At 40.9% G+C, this 17,681-nt stretch overlaps 2 protein-coding genes across 9 annotated transcripts in view; one reads left to right on the top strand and one right to left on the bottom strand.

Annotated features, from left to right (window-relative positions):
• LOC310722483 (capping protein, Arp2/3 and myosin-I linker protein 3-like) overlaps positions 1-3,146 on the bottom strand; it is a 52,686-nt gene extending 49,540 nt beyond the window's left edge. For all 4 annotated transcript variants that reach the window (XM_083534931.1, XM_083534933.1, XM_083534932.1 and 1 more), the window contains exons 1-2: positions 2,944-3,146; positions 616-710 (exon numbers count right to left, since the gene is read on the bottom strand). In XM_083534931.1, coding sequence (XP_083391057.1) covers positions 616-710; positions 2,944-3,016 — 168 coding nt within the window. In that variant the 5' untranslated portion in view covers positions 3,017-3,146. The remainder of the gene's footprint in view (positions 1-615; positions 711-2,943) is intronic.
• A 3,379-nt stretch (positions 3,147-6,525) lies between these two features.
• nek1 (NIMA-related kinase 1) overlaps positions 6,526-17,681 on the top strand; it is a 24,535-nt gene continuing 13,379 nt past the window's right edge. For 3 of the 5 annotated variants that reach the window (XM_083534951.1, XM_083534949.1, XM_083534948.1), the window contains exons 1-12: positions 6,527-6,641; positions 7,565-7,701; positions 7,799-7,895; positions 9,309-9,406; positions 10,095-10,178; positions 11,015-11,082; positions 11,170-11,256; positions 12,734-12,788; positions 13,165-13,365; positions 14,729-14,801; positions 15,003-15,154; positions 16,885-16,947. In XM_083534951.1, coding sequence (XP_083391077.1) covers positions 7,585-7,701; positions 7,799-7,895; positions 9,309-9,406; positions 10,095-10,178; positions 11,015-11,082; positions 11,170-11,256; positions 12,734-12,788; positions 13,165-13,365; positions 14,729-14,801; positions 15,003-15,154; positions 16,885-16,947 — 1,095 coding nt within the window. In that variant the 5' untranslated portion in view covers positions 6,527-6,641; positions 7,565-7,584. Of the gene's footprint in view, positions 6,642-7,564; positions 7,702-7,798; positions 7,896-9,308; positions 9,407-10,094; positions 10,179-11,014; positions 11,083-11,169; positions 11,257-12,733; positions 12,789-13,164; positions 13,366-14,728; positions 14,802-15,002; positions 15,155-16,884; positions 16,948-17,681 lie in introns of all 5 variants that reach the window. The other 2 variants (XM_083534950.1, XM_083534952.1) reach the window with 2 other exon arrangements.

Raw genomic sequence — 17,681 nt, 5'->3', positions numbered from 1 at the left:
GATGACACAAATATAATTTGCTTTGCATTTATTACAAGTAAAGTTACACAAGGGAGGTTTTTCAAGGTCCTCTGCTTATCTGCTAGCCAGAGTTGTTAGCATGACCTGTTCAATATTGGGTGCTATATCATGTTAATGGTGCAATAAAGAGCTACCATGATATACACGATATGTATAGAAGTTTAGGGACACCTGAGCTTAAAATTGGTCCTTTTTCCACATTCCACATATAGTAACCTCTACTCTTCTGGGAAGATGTTCCACTTGATTTTGTGGAGATTTTGTGTTCATTGATGTAGGTGAGGTGAAGTGAGGAGGCCCGGGGTGCCGTTCCAATTCATCCCAAAGGTGTTCAATAGGGTTAAGGTCAGAGGACTATAGCATATATTCATGGAGCTGTCATGCTGGTACAGGTTTGGGTCTCCTAGCTAGGAACGCCATATGGTTGGAAAAGTCAGATATCCCAATACTAGACACCTGATTTTTTAACAGAGTTATCGAGATTTACTATGTTTCCTCTTACAGCTAGTCTCAAGTACAAATGCTAATCCCTGCAATGGAAAGCTTTTCCCTCTTAAACCGTAAAGCAGTAGAAAATGTGTCTCAGGCCCTCACCAGAATCCTGTCTTCCAATTTTCCATTTTTGGTTTCAAGCTTGACGCCACGAGCGAACTTGACCGCAGACTTGTCGACGAATTTCCTGATGCTGTCTGTTAAAAAAAAAAGAAGCAAAACGTTAAAAGAAAGTACCACTATATGGTGAAATGTCCGTGGACATATAATGATAAGATTCATAAGCTTTTTAAACATCTCATTCCACATTAGAGTCCCCATTTTGCTCTAATTATAACCTCCATTCTTCTGAAAAGATGTTCCACTAGATTGTGTGGAGATTTGTTTATTCAGACACAAGAGCATTGGTAAAGTCAGGAATTGAAGTAGGTGAGATGAAGAGGCATGTGGTGCGTTCCATTTCATCCCAAAGCTGTTCAATAGGGTTGAGGTCAGACTTATAACCAGATAACTAGTTGGCATGGTTAGTGCCATATCATATAATACAGTGGACACCAACCCCCAGGCTGCAGACCGGCACCTGTCCGTGGGTCAATTGGTACCGGGCCGCACCGAAAGAATACATAAATTACATTATTTCTGTTTTATTTATTATCTGATTCTGTTTTATTTTGAAAATTGCCAGATTCTCTCCGCCACATCTGTCTATGACTCAGTCTGGATGCAGGTCCAGATGCCTCAGTCACATGTCTTACCTCCATCCTCTACCTTCTTAAAGAGGCTGCTCCGTCCGCTAACACATAATACATTACCGCTAAATTTAAACCCCCAAACAAGCAAAATAAACAAACAACAACACAGTGGATTCACGTTTATTATTAGATGTAGAAAATACCAGTTTTTATGGTTGTATCATTTTATTTTGTTGCATTTATCTGTCACACCTTAAAAACCGGTCCATGAAAATATTGTCCGTTATAATCAGGTCCATGGTGCAAAAATGGTTGGGGACCACCGGCATAATACATGATATATAATGAAAGTAGTGTTTACATGTTGATTTTCGCCTTTGGATGCTGTTTGCAGCATTTAAGACTTTTAAAAGTTTTTAACATTATGCACATTTATAGAAGAATAAAATACTCTCTTTATGAAATAAATCCATTCTGAATCGTCTTTTTCTAGGGGGTTCGATGTCAGGTTAGATTACGAATTGTGCACTGTGAAAAGCAGCCCTTGCATTTTTCACCGGAATTTCGTTGTTTTAAAATTCCCGTTTATGGGACGGGAATTGTTTTTATTTATTTTTTTCGGAATTCACGTGTAAAGACGGTACATATTTGCCTTGTTATGTTCACAATTATAAGTTTTTGTCCTTGCCCGGATGACGGCGCTAAGATAAGATGACGTGACCTGAAGAACAAGAGTGGGTCAGATCTTAGTAACCCCACCGATTATAGCCTGCATGAATATACTGTACACTCTGAGCCAGGAAGAAATAAGTCGCAGCATGTCTTTTTTTTTATTATACACTTTATAATGCACCTGGTAGGGGTTTAAACCCCATATGTCCTCTTACTAACACATCCAACGAGACCCCGTTTTGGCATGGTACTCTAGGTCAACGTCTCATGTATCGAAAGGTCAAAATCAACCCCCAAAATGGACATAATGTACCCCAATAACCTTGTATTGTGTGATGTGATGTGCAATTACATGGGGGGGGAAAAACAGTAAGTGAAAAGAAAAAGACCCTCAATGAGGGATTTCCCGGTGTTCATTACAGCAGCCAATTATCACGAGGCGGGGCTTTTAGGGGGCAATTAGGAAATGAGTGCACGCGCGCACGTCCATAGGACATAGTGAAGGAAAAGCGCACGCGTAAATTGGAGTGTATTCACGTCTACGTGCATCCCTGTTCACAAACACACCCACACACACACACCCACCCTCCCACCCACACACACACACACACAAGCGCGCATAGGGATGCCCGGCCGCGCCTTATTACCGTAGCCCTTCCTTTGCACTCTGGGATAAACAAACGAATCCTGCATCCAACACACACACACACACACACACACACACACAGAGGCTCTACTGTTATATTATGCATGCATGCACATCCATGCATATTGCAGAATAAAAGAAAATACGGGAATCCGGTGCAAATTTGCGCGTGCGTTCATTCCCTCGCCAATATGTTTTTTTTTTTGTTTTGTTTTTTACCGCAAATAAATAAAATAAAAATAATAAATAAATAATCAATAGCTGTTAATGCCACTGCGTCTGACTGATAAGCAACATGGACCAGGGATGCTGGTGATGCTCCTGTAGAAGGAGCTACAACCCAACGAAAAAAAATCCTCTGATCTATTGTTTGCTTTCATGTATTTTTTGGTCATTTTTGGTTGCTTTGCGTCCCCTCACCTGTAAGTTCTCTGGATACGCTGGGAAAACACGGAGCAGCGATGTCTTTAGAAGCCATTTCCAGTCTTCTCATCCAGCTTCTCACCCAGACCAGTGATTCAACGGCGCAGAATTCAGCTCTCAGAGCATTCCGCCAGTTCTGCCCTGAGCGCTCCCTCTCCCTGAGTCATTGAGAGAGAAAGAGGAAAAAAAAAAAAAAGAAAGCGAGAGAGATGGAAGAGGTGGAGAATGGACCCAGTCCTGGGAATATCATTTGGCCACCCTAGTGGCCACTCCATTATTCACCATCATAGGTGAGTTGTGAAACACCATTGGTCTCTCCACAATCAATTCTGGCCACTCTAGAAATCACCTGAAGATGAAATATCACTTGGTCATGCTGAGTTACCACCCATGAAAGATTACCTGCCACTTCAGAATTAATCATTACCACCCTTGAAATGTCTCTGGCCACTCTAGAACTCATTTTGGCCATTCTTAAAATAATACTAGCCACTCCAGAACTCATTTTAGCCCCCCCCCCCCAAAATCATCCTAGTCACTCCTGAACTAATTGTGGCCACCATTAAAATAAAACCATCACTCCAGAACTATTATTATTATTATTATTATTATTATTATTATTATTATTATTATTATTATAAAACATTTATTCTGGCTACTCCAAAATTCCAGAACTTATTCTGGACACCCCTGAAATACTATTGGGTACTCCAGAAATTATTTTGACCATCTCTGAAATATCATTGGCCTCCCAGAATCAATTTTGGCCACCCCTGAAATACTATTGGCCACTCCAGAATTTATTTTGGCAACTTCTAAAATAATATTGGCCACACCAGATCTCATTTTGGCCACCCCTGAAATAGTACTGGCCACTCCAGAATTTATTCTGGCCACTCCTAAAAGATTATTGTATTATTATTATTATTATTATAAAACATTTATTCTGGCCACTCCAAAATTCCAGAACTCATTCTGGACACCCCTGAAATACTATTGGGTACTTCAGAATTTATTTTGACCATCTCTGAAATATCATTGGCCTCCCAGAATCAATTTTGACCACTCCTGAAATACTATTGGCCACTTCAAAATGTATTTTGACCAGCCCTAAAATATCATTGGCCTTCCAGAATAAATCTTCAAGGACCACGTCTTTAGCAGTCAGATGAAAGTCAGAAGATGAAGAAAATCCTACAGGAGCAGCTGATTTTTTTGGGGAGTTTATAAGAATCACTTCATTGATGACAGCTTTATGATACACAAAGCAGAGTTTTGAGGAGAAAAACAAGGGGTGTTTGAACGAGGGGTGTTTATTATGTCCACTTTAGCTACATTGAGTAGTGTTTTTGCTTTTAGCTCAGCAGTGTCACAGACCTAGAGGTCACAGACATCATTAAAAACTCCTTTCTGGTAACATGTTTTAAAAGATCACTGAACAGAAATACTTATTTTACTTGTGCGCCATCTGCTGATAGGTTTGTGGTATTACATTTAAAGAAAACCCTTACAGATGGATTTCTCCTAATGCAGTCACAGGACCACTAACAGGAAACACACAGGATGTGTTCACACGCAGGCTGCTATTGTGAATCTATCAGGGTGTTGGTGGTAAAGAATATTCTCATGTTTGTAGTCGTAATAGTCTGAGATGCAGTTTTTCATCCTCTTGCTACCATTTTTTTATTTTTTCTTTCTAGTGAAACAAGATTTCTGAATAATGATGATGATGATAATAATAGCTAAATGTTGAATTCTTAAAACCTCTGATCCATTTAATAAAAAGTACAGAACTCACCATGAGTTGCCACCCCTGAAATACCATTGGCTACTCCAGCACTCATTTTGGCCACCCCTGAAAGACTATTTGCCACTCCAGGAATCATTTTGGCCACCCCTAAAATACTTTTTGCTACTCTAGAACTTAATTTGGCAACCCCTGAAAGATTATTTGCCACTCCAAGATTTATTTTGCCACCCCTGAAAGACTATTTGCTACACCAGAATTTATTTAGTCCACCCCTGAACCACTATTTGCCACTCCAGGACTCATTTTGCCACCCCTGAAAGACTATTTGACACTCCAGAACTCATTTTGCCATCCCTGAAAAGCTATTTGCCACTCCAGGACTCATTCTGCCACCCCTTAAAGACTATTTGCCACTCCAGAACTCATTTTGCCATCCCTGAAAAACTATTTGCCACTCCAGGACTCATTCTGCCACCCCTTAAAGACTATTTGCCACTCCAGGACTCATTCTCCCACCCCTGAAAGACTATTTGCCACTCCAGGACTCATTCTGCCACCCCTGAAAGACTATTTGCCACTCCAGGACACACTTTCTTACCCCTGAAAGACTATTTGCCACTCCAGGACTCATTTTGCCACCCCGAAAGACTATTTGCCACTCCAGGACTCATTCTGCCACCCCTGAAAGACTATTTTCCACTCCAGGACTCATTTTGCCACCCCTGAAAGACTATTTGCCACTCCAGGACTCATTCTGCCACCCCTGAAAGACTATTTGCCACTCCAGGACTCATTCTGCCACCCCTGAAAGACTATTTGCCACTCCAGGACTCATTTTGCCACCCCTGAAAGACTATTTGCCACTCCAGGACTCATTTTGCCACCCCTGAAAGACTATTTGCCACTCCAGGACTCATTTTGCCACCCCTGAAAGACTATTTGCCACTCCAGAACCCATTTTGCCACCCCTGAAAGACTATTTGCCACTCGAGAACCCATTTTGCCGACCCCTGACGATGCCACTGATGCCATTAATGGTATTTATCTGTCCATCGAATGACACTGGCTAATTGTGGACTTCCTTCATCTCATGTATGAGAAAGAGGGCAGATAGGGTTGAAAAACCTTACCAGATTATGTTTTATTTTTTTGTTTAAAAACAGAATGTACAAAAAGTGGAGCCATTAAAGCCAGTAAATTAGCTGGTACTGTAGATACAGTAATTGTTTGATTTATCAATACATGAAGAGTGTGATGATGAAGATTTACTCACTCTTAATACACACAGGTCATTTGAGGAGGGGGAGCTGCTGATTTTATGTTAATCAGGAAAAGCAGCATCAGGAAAATACATTTTACATAAAATAACATTTATTTAGGATAAAATTTTTAGGATAAAAAATGTTATGTATTGCAATTTTTTTTTTTTTTAGATTAGGTCTAGAATGATTTCCATCCATTCTCACAATTCCCCGCCTTCTAGCTTCCACACTAAGAGAAGCAAAAAAATGAATGACAGTTTTTTCAACCAATCACATTTAAGCATGTCAGACAGGAAGTTAGATTTCAATAGATTTCCTCAGCGGCGTCATGCTTTTATTTTCTTACAGGGTATTTATACAAATAAGAAATATTTATGATATATATCATTATAGTATAAATATATACATATAAAATAATATTATATATAACCTTATAACTATTTTTTTAATTTAATCGTGCTGCATATCATAATCAATGACCGTTGCTAGGAAACGCCTTGTCTCAAACAGTGACATACACACTTGATTTCTGTTTGGAGTTGACAGACATGTTTGTGAACCAATCATAGAACAGAATTGGGAGCTCTCGACCAATGAAATATCGACGTTTTGAGAGGCGTCGGTTTAGACCGCTGTAAGTGTGAAAGGGTTTGATGCAGGGGAGTTTGTCCACGTTACAGAAGGTAATATAATGTAATAAATCATTCTAATGAGCATTGTGACGTTTTGCAGATTTATTATTAATAATGAGTGCATGCTAATGGAGGTGTGTTATATATTTGTTTAGTCTGAGGCTGGTGAATTTAGCATGTGTGTTTGTGTGTTTATTCTCAGTAGGGGTTGTACGACCTGGTTGCTCCTGACAATATATTTCCTCTGTCTATCAAAATCAGACAGAAAGAGAGGAAAATATCTAACGAATGTAATAAATATATTCGTATATTTACGTGTTTTTGCCATAAAATAAAACAAATTGGGAAATTGGGAAGCTACTGCATGTATATATGTGCATGTGTGTATATGTATATAGGGGTGCCAAAACTTATTGGGTGTGTCTGTCTGTCTTTTCTCTCCATCCATCTTTCTATATACCCATTTTTGCTCTTGCACTATTTGTCTGTCTATTTATGTATTTTTCTTTATCTATCTATCTATCTATCTATCTATCTATCTATCTATCTATCTATCTATCTATCTATCTATCTATCTATCTATCTATCTATCTATCTATCTATCTCTATTTGTCTCTTTCTTTCATCTATCCACCTTTCTATCCATCTTGCATTACCTATCAATCGTTTTGCTCTGTCGGTTTCACTATCTATTTTTTCTTTCTTTATCTATTTTTCTTTCTATCCATATTTGCTCTCACTCTTTATCTAATCCACCTCTTTTTAATGCTGTTTAGGTGTGTGTTTAAATCTAAATCCGTTTTCCGGGGTGTAGAATTGCAGCACTACACTCCCTTCCTTCCGCTCAACGTTCCCAAAGTAATCGGACAAATCGAACGTGATCGTAAACGACGTGGTCTTTTTTTTTTATTTTTTTTTTTATATCCGTCAACAATCATCTTTTGATTGCGTGTGCGTCGTCTCTGTGACTACAGCATGAAGCACAGAGCCAGACATGGATAGGTATGAGAAGGTGAAGAAGATCGGGGAGGGCTCTTTCGGGAAAGCCATTCTGGTAAAGTCCAGGGAGGATGGCCACCAGTATGTCATCAAGGAGATCGGCATCTCCAGGGTGAGTCGCTGATGATGGGTTCGTCGGATATTTTGCCACCCATACACACACACACACTCATTTGCAAACACTGAAAGCTTTTATTTACACTTTACAGATGTCTAATAAAGAGAGACAGGAGTCTCGTAAAGAAGTGGCCGTGCTGGCGAACATGAGTCACCCCAATATTGTGCAGTATAAGGAGTCATTTGAAGGTAAAACTTTTTATTTACCAGCCTGAATGATTCCTATTACGCTGCAAGGGTTCATTCTAAAACTGGACGATTTTGTGTGCTTATATATAAGGCTCTGGTACCACACAGCTCCGAGGTAAAGGCTTTAGTACCGCACAGCTCCGAGGTAAAGGCTTTAGTACCGCACAGCTCCGAAGTAAAGGCTTTAGTACCGCACAGCTCCGAGGTAAAGGCTTTAGTACCGCACAGCTCCGAAGTAAAGGCTTTAGTACCGCACAGCTCCGAGGTAAAGGCTTTAGTACCGCACAGCTCCGGGGTAAAGGCTCTGGTACCACACAGCTCCGAGGTAAAGGCTTTAGTACCGCACAGCTCCGAGGTAAAGGCTTTAGTACCGCACAGCTCCGAAGTAAAGGCTTTAGTACAGCACAGCTCTGAGGTAAAGGCTGTAGCACCAAACAGCTCTGAGGTAAAGACTTTAGTACCGCACAGCTCCGAGGTTAAAGGCTCTGGTACCGCACAGCTCTGAGGTAAAGGGTTTGGTACCGCACTGCTCCGAGGTAAAGACTTTAGTACCACACAGCTCAGAGGTAAAGACTTTAGTACCACACAGCTCAGAGGTAAAGACTTTAGTACCACACAGCTCAGAGGTAAAGACTTTAGTACCACACAGCTCCGAGGTAAAGATCGTGGTACTGCACAGCTCCAATGTAAAGACTTTAGTCCCCCAAAGCTCTGAGGTAATGGCTCTGGTACCGCACAGCTCTGAGGTAAAGGCTTGTACCGCACAGCTCTGAATTAAAGGCTTTTGTACCGCACAGCTCCGAGGTAAAGACTTTAGTACTGCACAGCTCCAATGTAAAGGCTCCGGTACCGCACAGCTCTGAGGTAATGGCTCTGGTACCGCACAGCTCCGAGGTAAAGGCTCCGGTACCGCACAGCTCTAATGTAAAGGCTCCGGTACGGCACAGCTCTAATGTAAAGGCTCCGGTACCGCACAGCTCTGGGGTAAAGGCTCCGGTACCACACTGCTCTAGGGTAAAGATGGTGGTGCCACACAGATCTGAGGTAAAGTCACTGGTATTGCACAGCTCTGAGGTGCTAGTGAGTCAGTGGAAGATGCATTATTATTATTATTATTATTATTATTATTATTATTATTATTATTATTATTATTGAGCAGTCTCATAGTTAAGATGGAAAGGGAAATCCAACCAAAAATTGCTAGAATATTGACATCAGAGTTCTAATACAGAAATCTTGGAAGCAGACAGGCTGCGTTTGACAGGCAGCTGACGCTCGAGTGACTGAGGAAGTCTTCGAAATTGAATTACAGAGAGCATCTGCATGAGCTAATGGCTTGGGAGAGAGTTAGAAAGCAGCGAGCTGACTCACTGACGAGGCAACGTTAATCCTCTTCTGTTCGCTTTTCTGCAGAGAACGGCTGCTTGTACATAGTGATGGACTACTGCGAGGGAGGCGACCTGTTTAAGAAGATCAATAACCAGAAAGGACTCCTTTTCTCCGAAGAACAGGTTAACGGAGTGCTAGTGTGCACAAAAAGCTACGAGCCAGATGTTTGAGATGTATTAAAATGAGTAGAAATTCTACAGTAACCCTGTACAAAAATAAAAAAGCATGGAAAGAAGAAGGTATATTTTTCTTCTTCTTTTGGCTGCTCCCATTAGGGGCGCCACAGCGGATCATCTGTCTCCATACCCCCCTGTCCTCTACATCTGCCTCTTTCAAACCAACTACCTGCATGTCTTTTTTCACCACATCCATATACCTCCTCTTTGGCCTTCCTCTTTTCCTCCTTCCTGTTGGCTCCATCCTCAGCATTCTCCCACCGATATACCCCATGTCCCTCTTCTGCACAGATCCAAACCATCTCAATCACACCTCCCTCACTTCATCTCCAAAACGTCCTACTAAAAGAACCGCTGCCAAAAGATCAGCACTAGAACGGATTACCAGATTATGACAGTTTCTTGTTTTCACAAACAACAAAGTAAATTTGAAGGAAATCAGCTGCACGGACCACTGTGGACCTCTGCGAACGGAGCACAGGTGTCTGACCACTACCACTCACTTCCTCTGGCTCCGCCTTCTGTACACAAACCGGCACTCGACAACAACCCCACTTCCCCAACAAATTCTTCAATACCTTATGCATATGTAAATTGCCAATTTAATATTCATTATCGTCTTTTCCTCCTGCAGATTCTTGACTGGTTTGTACAGATCTGTCTGGCACTCAAACACGTACACGACCGTAAAATCCTTCACAGGGACATCAAGTCACAGGTAAGTTTGGACATTGTCCCAAAGCTGATTTACAGAGATCAATAGGTTACAAGGTTTAAGTTGATACGTTTAATGCGCCAGTGGCGACTGTGGCAAAGAAAAAAAAACTCCTTGAAATGGTATGAGGAAGAAACCTTGAAAGAAACCAGACCCAAGAGGGAACCAATCCTCATTTGGGTAGCAACGGATGTCTATTTATTATTTATTATTGTTGAGGCGTACTGTGAATGCAAACTGTGGTCCTGAGCTATTGTAGCAGATCTCTTTTATTTATTATTAATTACAGTCCAAATCCATCCTCAAAGTTCTTGAGGTGCTTAGTAACTTCATGGATCTTTAGGCTGTTCTTGTGGAACCATCACCATCTGCACAGAGTGGTGTCCAATTGAAGAGAACGCCATCCAGACGTAGGGCCTCAGGATGATTCAGGCAAATCCAAAGGGACAGGAGCACTGGTCAGTGGTACCTCAGGAGCATGTTTAGAGAGAGAAATAAGGATTAGAAGGTATTATTGTAACTTAAAAGTTAAAGCCACTGTACAGTGTACAATAAAAAACATATCGTATATAGGAGTCACGTGATAAAAGAACAAACATCAAAAGAGTCAAGCAGTAAACTATTAAACTGTAGGATTTTGTAAGAGAAAGCTCTCATAAAGTGAGGTACCAACAAATAACCTGCACCCTTCGATCATAGTAGGTATAGTGGATCATAATGGACCAAATTTCAGCTTTGGTACTGTTTAGAACCTCATGCAGAAGCAACAGATTGATAATGGAGTCATTTTTAACATGCCCACATGCTATTTTTTTTTCCTTTGGTTTGTTTTGTTCTAGAATATATTCCTGACTAAGGACGGTACAGTGCAGCTAGGCGACTTCGGGATCGCTCGAGTTTTAAACAGGTACGGTGCAGGTATATCACGATTCTTCTTTAATAAATGGAGAGTGGCAGAATCCGAGTTTCAACATCAGCGTGATATGTTTTGCAGTACCGTGGAGCTGGCCAGGACCTGCATCGGCACACCGTACTACCTTTCCCCCGAGATTTGCGAAAATAAACCGTACAACAATAAAAGGTAGCGTGTGGATGAGTGTCAGATTGATGGACAATTAAACGTTACGTAGGCGGTTAGATTAGATTTAACTGTATCGCCATTGCACAAATGACAGTACAAGGCATTGGAGAAACAAGTTTGATGAACGTGAACGCACGCTCGCGCTTCTCATATGCCGAGTCATCACGGACTAAGCTGCAGGAGCCAAGCATCGCATCAATCCTGTTTCAGCTCTTTAGGTTCTTTAGCGCAGGAGAACCTTTTTAATAATGCATTGTGAAATCCTTAAATAACAGGGATGTAATGCAATTCCTGTATGTGCGTATGCTCAAAATATCCATATCTGTTTTTTTAAACCGTATATGGGCGTGGCCTATACTGGATTTCTATTTCTATTTAATAGACTATAGTTTTTGAGTGCTGCAAATCTAACTGGGGTCAAAAGAAATGTGGTATCGATCGTATTGATTGCGTTAAACTATATGAATAATGTCCTCTATACCACATGGACAACTGACCTCTGGCTACCACGAGCCACCAGAACAGCTTTGTCATTTAAATGTATATTTGCTGTAGCTAGTAAACCTTCATGGTCAGTAAAATCTGTTCCAGTTTGCCATTTCGAGCCGAAGGTTCACGTTTACAGCATACGGAAGACGCCTTTTAAGCAAAGAAGCGCCATTTTAAGTCCTGCTATTAGCAACAGGTGTTTAGACATCAAGTGGACGCGTGTTCCCCCGTCTTTATTGTACCCTGAGGGATTAAGGCGTTTTAGAGGAGTGAGGCAAAAGTTTGTGGACACCCGACTATAAGATTTGTATTTGCTTTCTATCCATTCCTTCTTGGAAGATGATTCACTAGATTTTGGAGCGTGCTTGTGGTGCTACATCTTTATCTTCAATTTCTTTTTCTTTTCTTTTTTTTAACATCCTGACACCTCTAAGGGCTACATCTGCCTGTTTATTAATTAATAAACTTTATTTATTTATTTATCTATGGGAAAGCCAAGCATGTATCACAGTAAACTTTCTTTTCGGCTTCTCCCGTTAGGGGTCGCCACAGCGGATCCTCCGCACGTTTGATTTGGCACATGTTTTACGCTGGATGCCCTTCCTAACGCAACCCTCCCCAATTTATCCGGGCTTGGGACCGGCACTAAGAGTGGCTGGGGATGGTTCCCTGACCGGGAATCGAACCCGGGTCGCAGCGGTGGGAGCGCTGCATCTTAACCACTAGACCACCAGGGGACCGTCCAAGCCTGTATCACAGTGATCAACTAAAAAAAAAAAAAAACTTAAAAAAAATCATAATCTTATTTATTTATTTATTTTATTTTAGCTTCATACTACATTAACCTCTATATGTATATATGTTGATATTTTTATTTTTTATTATAAGTGTCATTTAAAGGTATTGTAACACTGAGCTTTATACATGTGTTCCTCAAGTCCTTGTTTGTTTGTTTTTCTTTTCTCCTCCTCTGTTTCGTGTCGGCCAGCGATATCTGGGCCTTGGGATGTGTCCTGTATGAAATGTGCACACTAAAACATGCTGTAAGTATTTGTCATTATGGCAATTTCTTAGTTGCTCGCTGTAGTTACCTGGATGAATATTAAAGTATATAGACTTTTTTTCTTTTCTTTTCAATCTCTAAGTCTGTATAATAAACGGACTTGGTTCAAACACCTCTGCTTCCCAGGCTTGAGGAATTAAAGATCTGGCGATAAGAGCGCAGCGCTCCGGGGAAGCTCTTTTGAATTCGCTGCAGTTTAAGTAGAAAAAACTGAGATTTCTTTCATACTGCAATGATCTGCACATCTCAGGATCGATTTGATCCGTCAGTGCCTATGAAGTTCAAAGTGAATTTCCGTGCTAATTTATTCGAGCCATATTTTATTAATTAATTAATTTATTTATTTATTTTCTAAGTTCGAAGCCGGGAACATGAAGAACTTGGTGCTGAACATCATCCGAGGTTCATACCCTCCAGTCTCGGTGCATTACTCTCAGGACCTGCGTGCTCTCCTGGGCCTGCTTTTCAAACGCAGCCCACGGGAAAGACCCTCGGTCAGTGCAATACTGGACAAGCCGTTTCTCGCCCGCAGAATCCAGAAGTTTCTCTCGCCACAGGTTAGAGATTTTTTTTCAGAGCTTATAAACTCTTGTCTGACGTGAATAAATAAACCAGGCAATAAATAAACCTAATGCTAAAATTAAATAAACAGTTTTATGGGTGTCTAATTTTAGCGATGAAAGGTTTACGTTTAAACTGTAAAGCTGTAAATCAATTTATCAATTAAATAAATTAATTTAAAGCATAAAATAAATAAAAACTGACAGATGTCTGTGTTAGTGTTTGTCTGTCTGTCGAGCTATCTATTATCTATCATTTTTCTTTTTCTCTCTATCATATGTCTGTCTGTCTGGCATTATCTCTCACTCTGTTTCTTGCTGTCTGTCTGTCTGTCTGTCTGTCTGTCTGTCTGTCTGTCTGTCTGTCTGTCTGTCTGTCTATCTGTCTCTATCATCTATCTGTCTACAGGAATATCAACTTTTGTATATTTGGTATATGACAAATGTAGAATTAATTGTAGCAAATAAAAATAAAATCAATTGTATAAAAAAAAGTAAAGGTGCACTGGATTGTGTTTCTATATTCATTTGATTGTTCTCTTTTTTTCTTTTTTTTTTTTTTTATATATAATTATATAAATATGACTAAACAATTAAATAAGCTTGGTTTATTAAGGATTTTTATGTTATTTTATTTTAGGAATAGGGCCAGTATCAGTATTTTGTAATCGATCGTCTATAAATAATCCGTGTAAACGTTACAGGATTTCTATTTATCAGTAGAATCAGACTCCAAAATATATGTGTGTGTATGTGAATATACAGGGTGGTATCATAACGTTTCGAGAATAACTCTGTTTACAAGAAAGCACTTTATTCATCTACGTTTACACGATCACTTAGTTCCCTTGCACAACAATACGCAACCTTCTCGCCACTTCTGAAACGTGTCCTGGAAGTTTTCTTTTCGAAGCACCTTCTGCTACTTGTCAAAAGATCTTCATCATCGGCAAGGGGAGGAAGTGGTTTTCCGGCGAGAAACTCGCATGTGAGGAGAGTCCGGTGACGGACGTGAGCATGTGGTCAGAATAGCTCCAGATGCATACAGGACTATGTTTATCACACTGACTTATAAAAGGTCGGTGCTTCCTGTGACTGTGCGTGCAGCCTTGTGCTGCCATCTGTTGGCGTGTTAAAAAACTAGTCTCGAAACTTTCTGATACCTGTGTGTGTGTGTGTGTGTGTGTGTGTGTGTTTGTGTGTGTGTGTTTGTGTGTGTGTGTTTGTGTGTGTGTGTTTGTGTGTGTGTGTGTGTGTGTGTGTGTGTGTGTGTGTGTGTGTGTGTGTGTGTGTGTGTGTGTGTGTGTGTGTGTGTGTGTGTGTGTGTGTATAATATATAGTCCTTTTGTTTGTGTTTCAGCTCATCGCTCAGGAATTCAACCAGTCTCTCCTCGTCAAACAACCCAAAATAAGCGTCGCCCAGGGAGTACCAGGTACCAAAAACGAACAGTTTTAATACATGATAAATACCGACTTCGCTTCAAACTGTGTCAAATTACACTACGCTCGTCAAATTCGAGTCCTTACACGATGATAGATATTGCCTTGTAGTAAGCAGATGCATAAACCATACATGTAGCACATGCTTAGTTCTTACTAAAGGCCGATATTTCTTGCTCAAATCGATTCCCCAGCCAAGCACATCGCCCCTGCCCAGAAAATCTCCAAACCAGCCGCCAAATACGGAGTGCCTTTAACAGCAAAGAGACCTGCCGAAGCCGCTAGGAAACCAGCAGATGCAGCCAGGAAACCTGTAGAGAGGAAACCCCCGGTCAAACTCAAACAGGTGGCTTATACTTTTTTTTTATTTAGCGAATATTTGGATATTCTACGATTCCCAAAATACATATGCACTTTTTTATATATATACAGTGAGGAAAATAAGTATTTAAACACCCTGCTATTTTGCATGTTCTCCCACTTAGAAATCATGGAGGGGTCTGAAATTGTCATCGTAGGTGCATGTCCACTGTGAGAGACATAATCTAAAAAAAAAATCCAGAAATCACAATATATGATTTTTAAACTATTTATTTGTATGATACAGCTGCAAATAAGTATTTGAACACCTGTCTATCAGCTAGAATTCTGACCCACAAAGACCTGTTAGTCTGCCTTTAAAATGTCCACCTCCACTACATTTTTTATCCTAAATTAGATGCACCTGTTTGAGGTCGTTAGCTGCATAAAGACACCTGTCCACCATACAATCAGTAAGAATCCAACTACTAACATGGCCAAGACCAAAGAGCTGTCCAAAGACACTAGAGACAAAATTGTACACCTCCACAAGGCTGGAAAGGGCTACGGGGAAATTGCCAAGCAGCTTGGTGAAAAAAGGTCCACTGTTGGAGCAATCATTAGAAAATGGAAGAAGCTAAACATGACTGTCAATCTCCCTCGGACTGGGGCTCCATGCAAGATCTCACCTCGTGGAGTCTCAATGACCCTAAGGAAGGTGAGAAATCAGCCCAGAACTACACAGGAGGAGCTGGTCAATGACCTGAAAAGAGCTGGGACCACCGTTTCCAAGGTTACTGTTGGTAATACACTAAGACGTCATGGTTTGAAATCATGCATGGCACGGAAGGTTCCCCTGATTAAACCAGCACATGTCCAGGCACGTCTTAAGTTTGCCAATGACCATTTGGATGATCCAGAGGAGTCATGGGAGAAAGTCATGTGGTCAGATGAGACCAAAATAGAACTTTTGGGTCATAATTCCACTAAACGTGTTTGGAGGAAGAAGAATGATAAATACCATCCCAAGAACACCATCCCTACTGTGAAGCATGGGGGTGGTAGCATCATGCTTTGCGGGTGTTTTTCTGCACATGGGACAGGGCGACTGCACTGTATTAAGGAGAGGATGACCGGGGCCATGTATTGCGAGATTTTGGGGAACAACCTCCTTCCCTCAGTTAGAGCATTGAAGATGGGTTGAGGCTGGGTCTTCCAACATGACATTCTCTGTAAGAAGCATATCAAGGTTCTGGCGTGGCCTAGCCAGTCTCCAGACATAAACTTGGAGGGAGCTCAAACTCCGTGTTTCTTAGCGACAGGCCAGAAACCTGACTGATCTAGAGAAGATCTGTGTGGAGGAGTGGGCCAAAATCCCTCCTGCAGTGTGTGCAAACCTGGTGAAAAACTACAGGAAACGTTTGACCTCTGTAATTGCAAACAAAGGCTCCTGTACCAAATATTAACATTGACTTTCTCAGGTGTTCAAATACTTATTTGCAGCTGTATCATACAAATAAATAGTTAAAAAATCATACATTGTGATTTCTGGATTTTTTTTTTGATTATGTCTCTCACAGTGGACATGCACCTACGATGACAATTTCAGACCCCTCCATGATTTATAAATGGGAGAACTTGCAAAATAGCAGGGTGTTCAAATACTTATTTTCCTCACTGTATATCCATATATCAATCTCAGATGACTACTATATGTATGTTTGTGTGAGAGCGAGGGAGATGTCTGATCTGTGGCCGGTGTCGTGTGTTGTCCAGGCTCCTCCAGCAGCAGTTCAGAGGAGAATGAGTCGATTGGAGGAGGAGAGAAGGAGGCATGAGGTACCCACAGAGAAAAAGCCCCTTCGTTATTTCCAGCCCCCACGTACTAACGCACACAATTTCTCTCCTCACTCAGTATCAGCTTTCTCCTCAAGCCTGTGTTTTGTTTTTTTGTTTTTTCTTTAAGAGCATCACCCAATCGAATAAACCAAAATGTGAGCCTTGTAGTTTGGCTGTACCTCCTTAATCATAATTCCTTGACTTTTTAGACCTGGAGAGAAGACTAAAGCAGGAGTTCGTAAGCATTTTGTGGGACCAATGGGACAAACTGTGGAAAAAGAATATATATAAAGAATATTTTATTATTTGGAAAACCTCCCGAATCTCCTTTTTAGAACAGCTGATCTAGAGGATAGGGATGTGCATCTCCATGACTGAGACCGACGTGATCCCCCATTTTGATGCATAGCCGACGATACGATACATTAAACATGCAGCGTAGTGCAGATAATTCGCAAGAAAAAGATGAAATGCAACCAGACGTTTGTTTTTTTTTAAACCGATGACTTTTATGGCGATACACCGACGCGAATCGGTGAATCTTGCCATCCCTACTAGAGGATCGTTTTGTTTGTTTGTTTGTTTGTTTGTTTGTTTGTTTTCTTGGTGCATGGTGAGATCTAATCATTCGCTGCACATTCACAGATGAAAGACCAAGACGCCCGTTCGACATTCACCAGCAGAGGGAACCGTTTCCTGTCATCTCACTCTTATCTAGTGCCACTATTTCACGT

Source organism: Silurus aristotelis, assembly GCF_946808225.1.
Source record: "Silurus aristotelis genome assembly, chromosome: 29".
Classification (NCBI taxonomy): domain Eukaryota; kingdom Metazoa; phylum Chordata; class Actinopteri; order Siluriformes; family Siluridae; genus Silurus; species Silurus aristotelis.
Note: the sequence above shows the minus strand (reverse complement) of the source record. Positions and strands in the feature narration are given on the sequence as shown.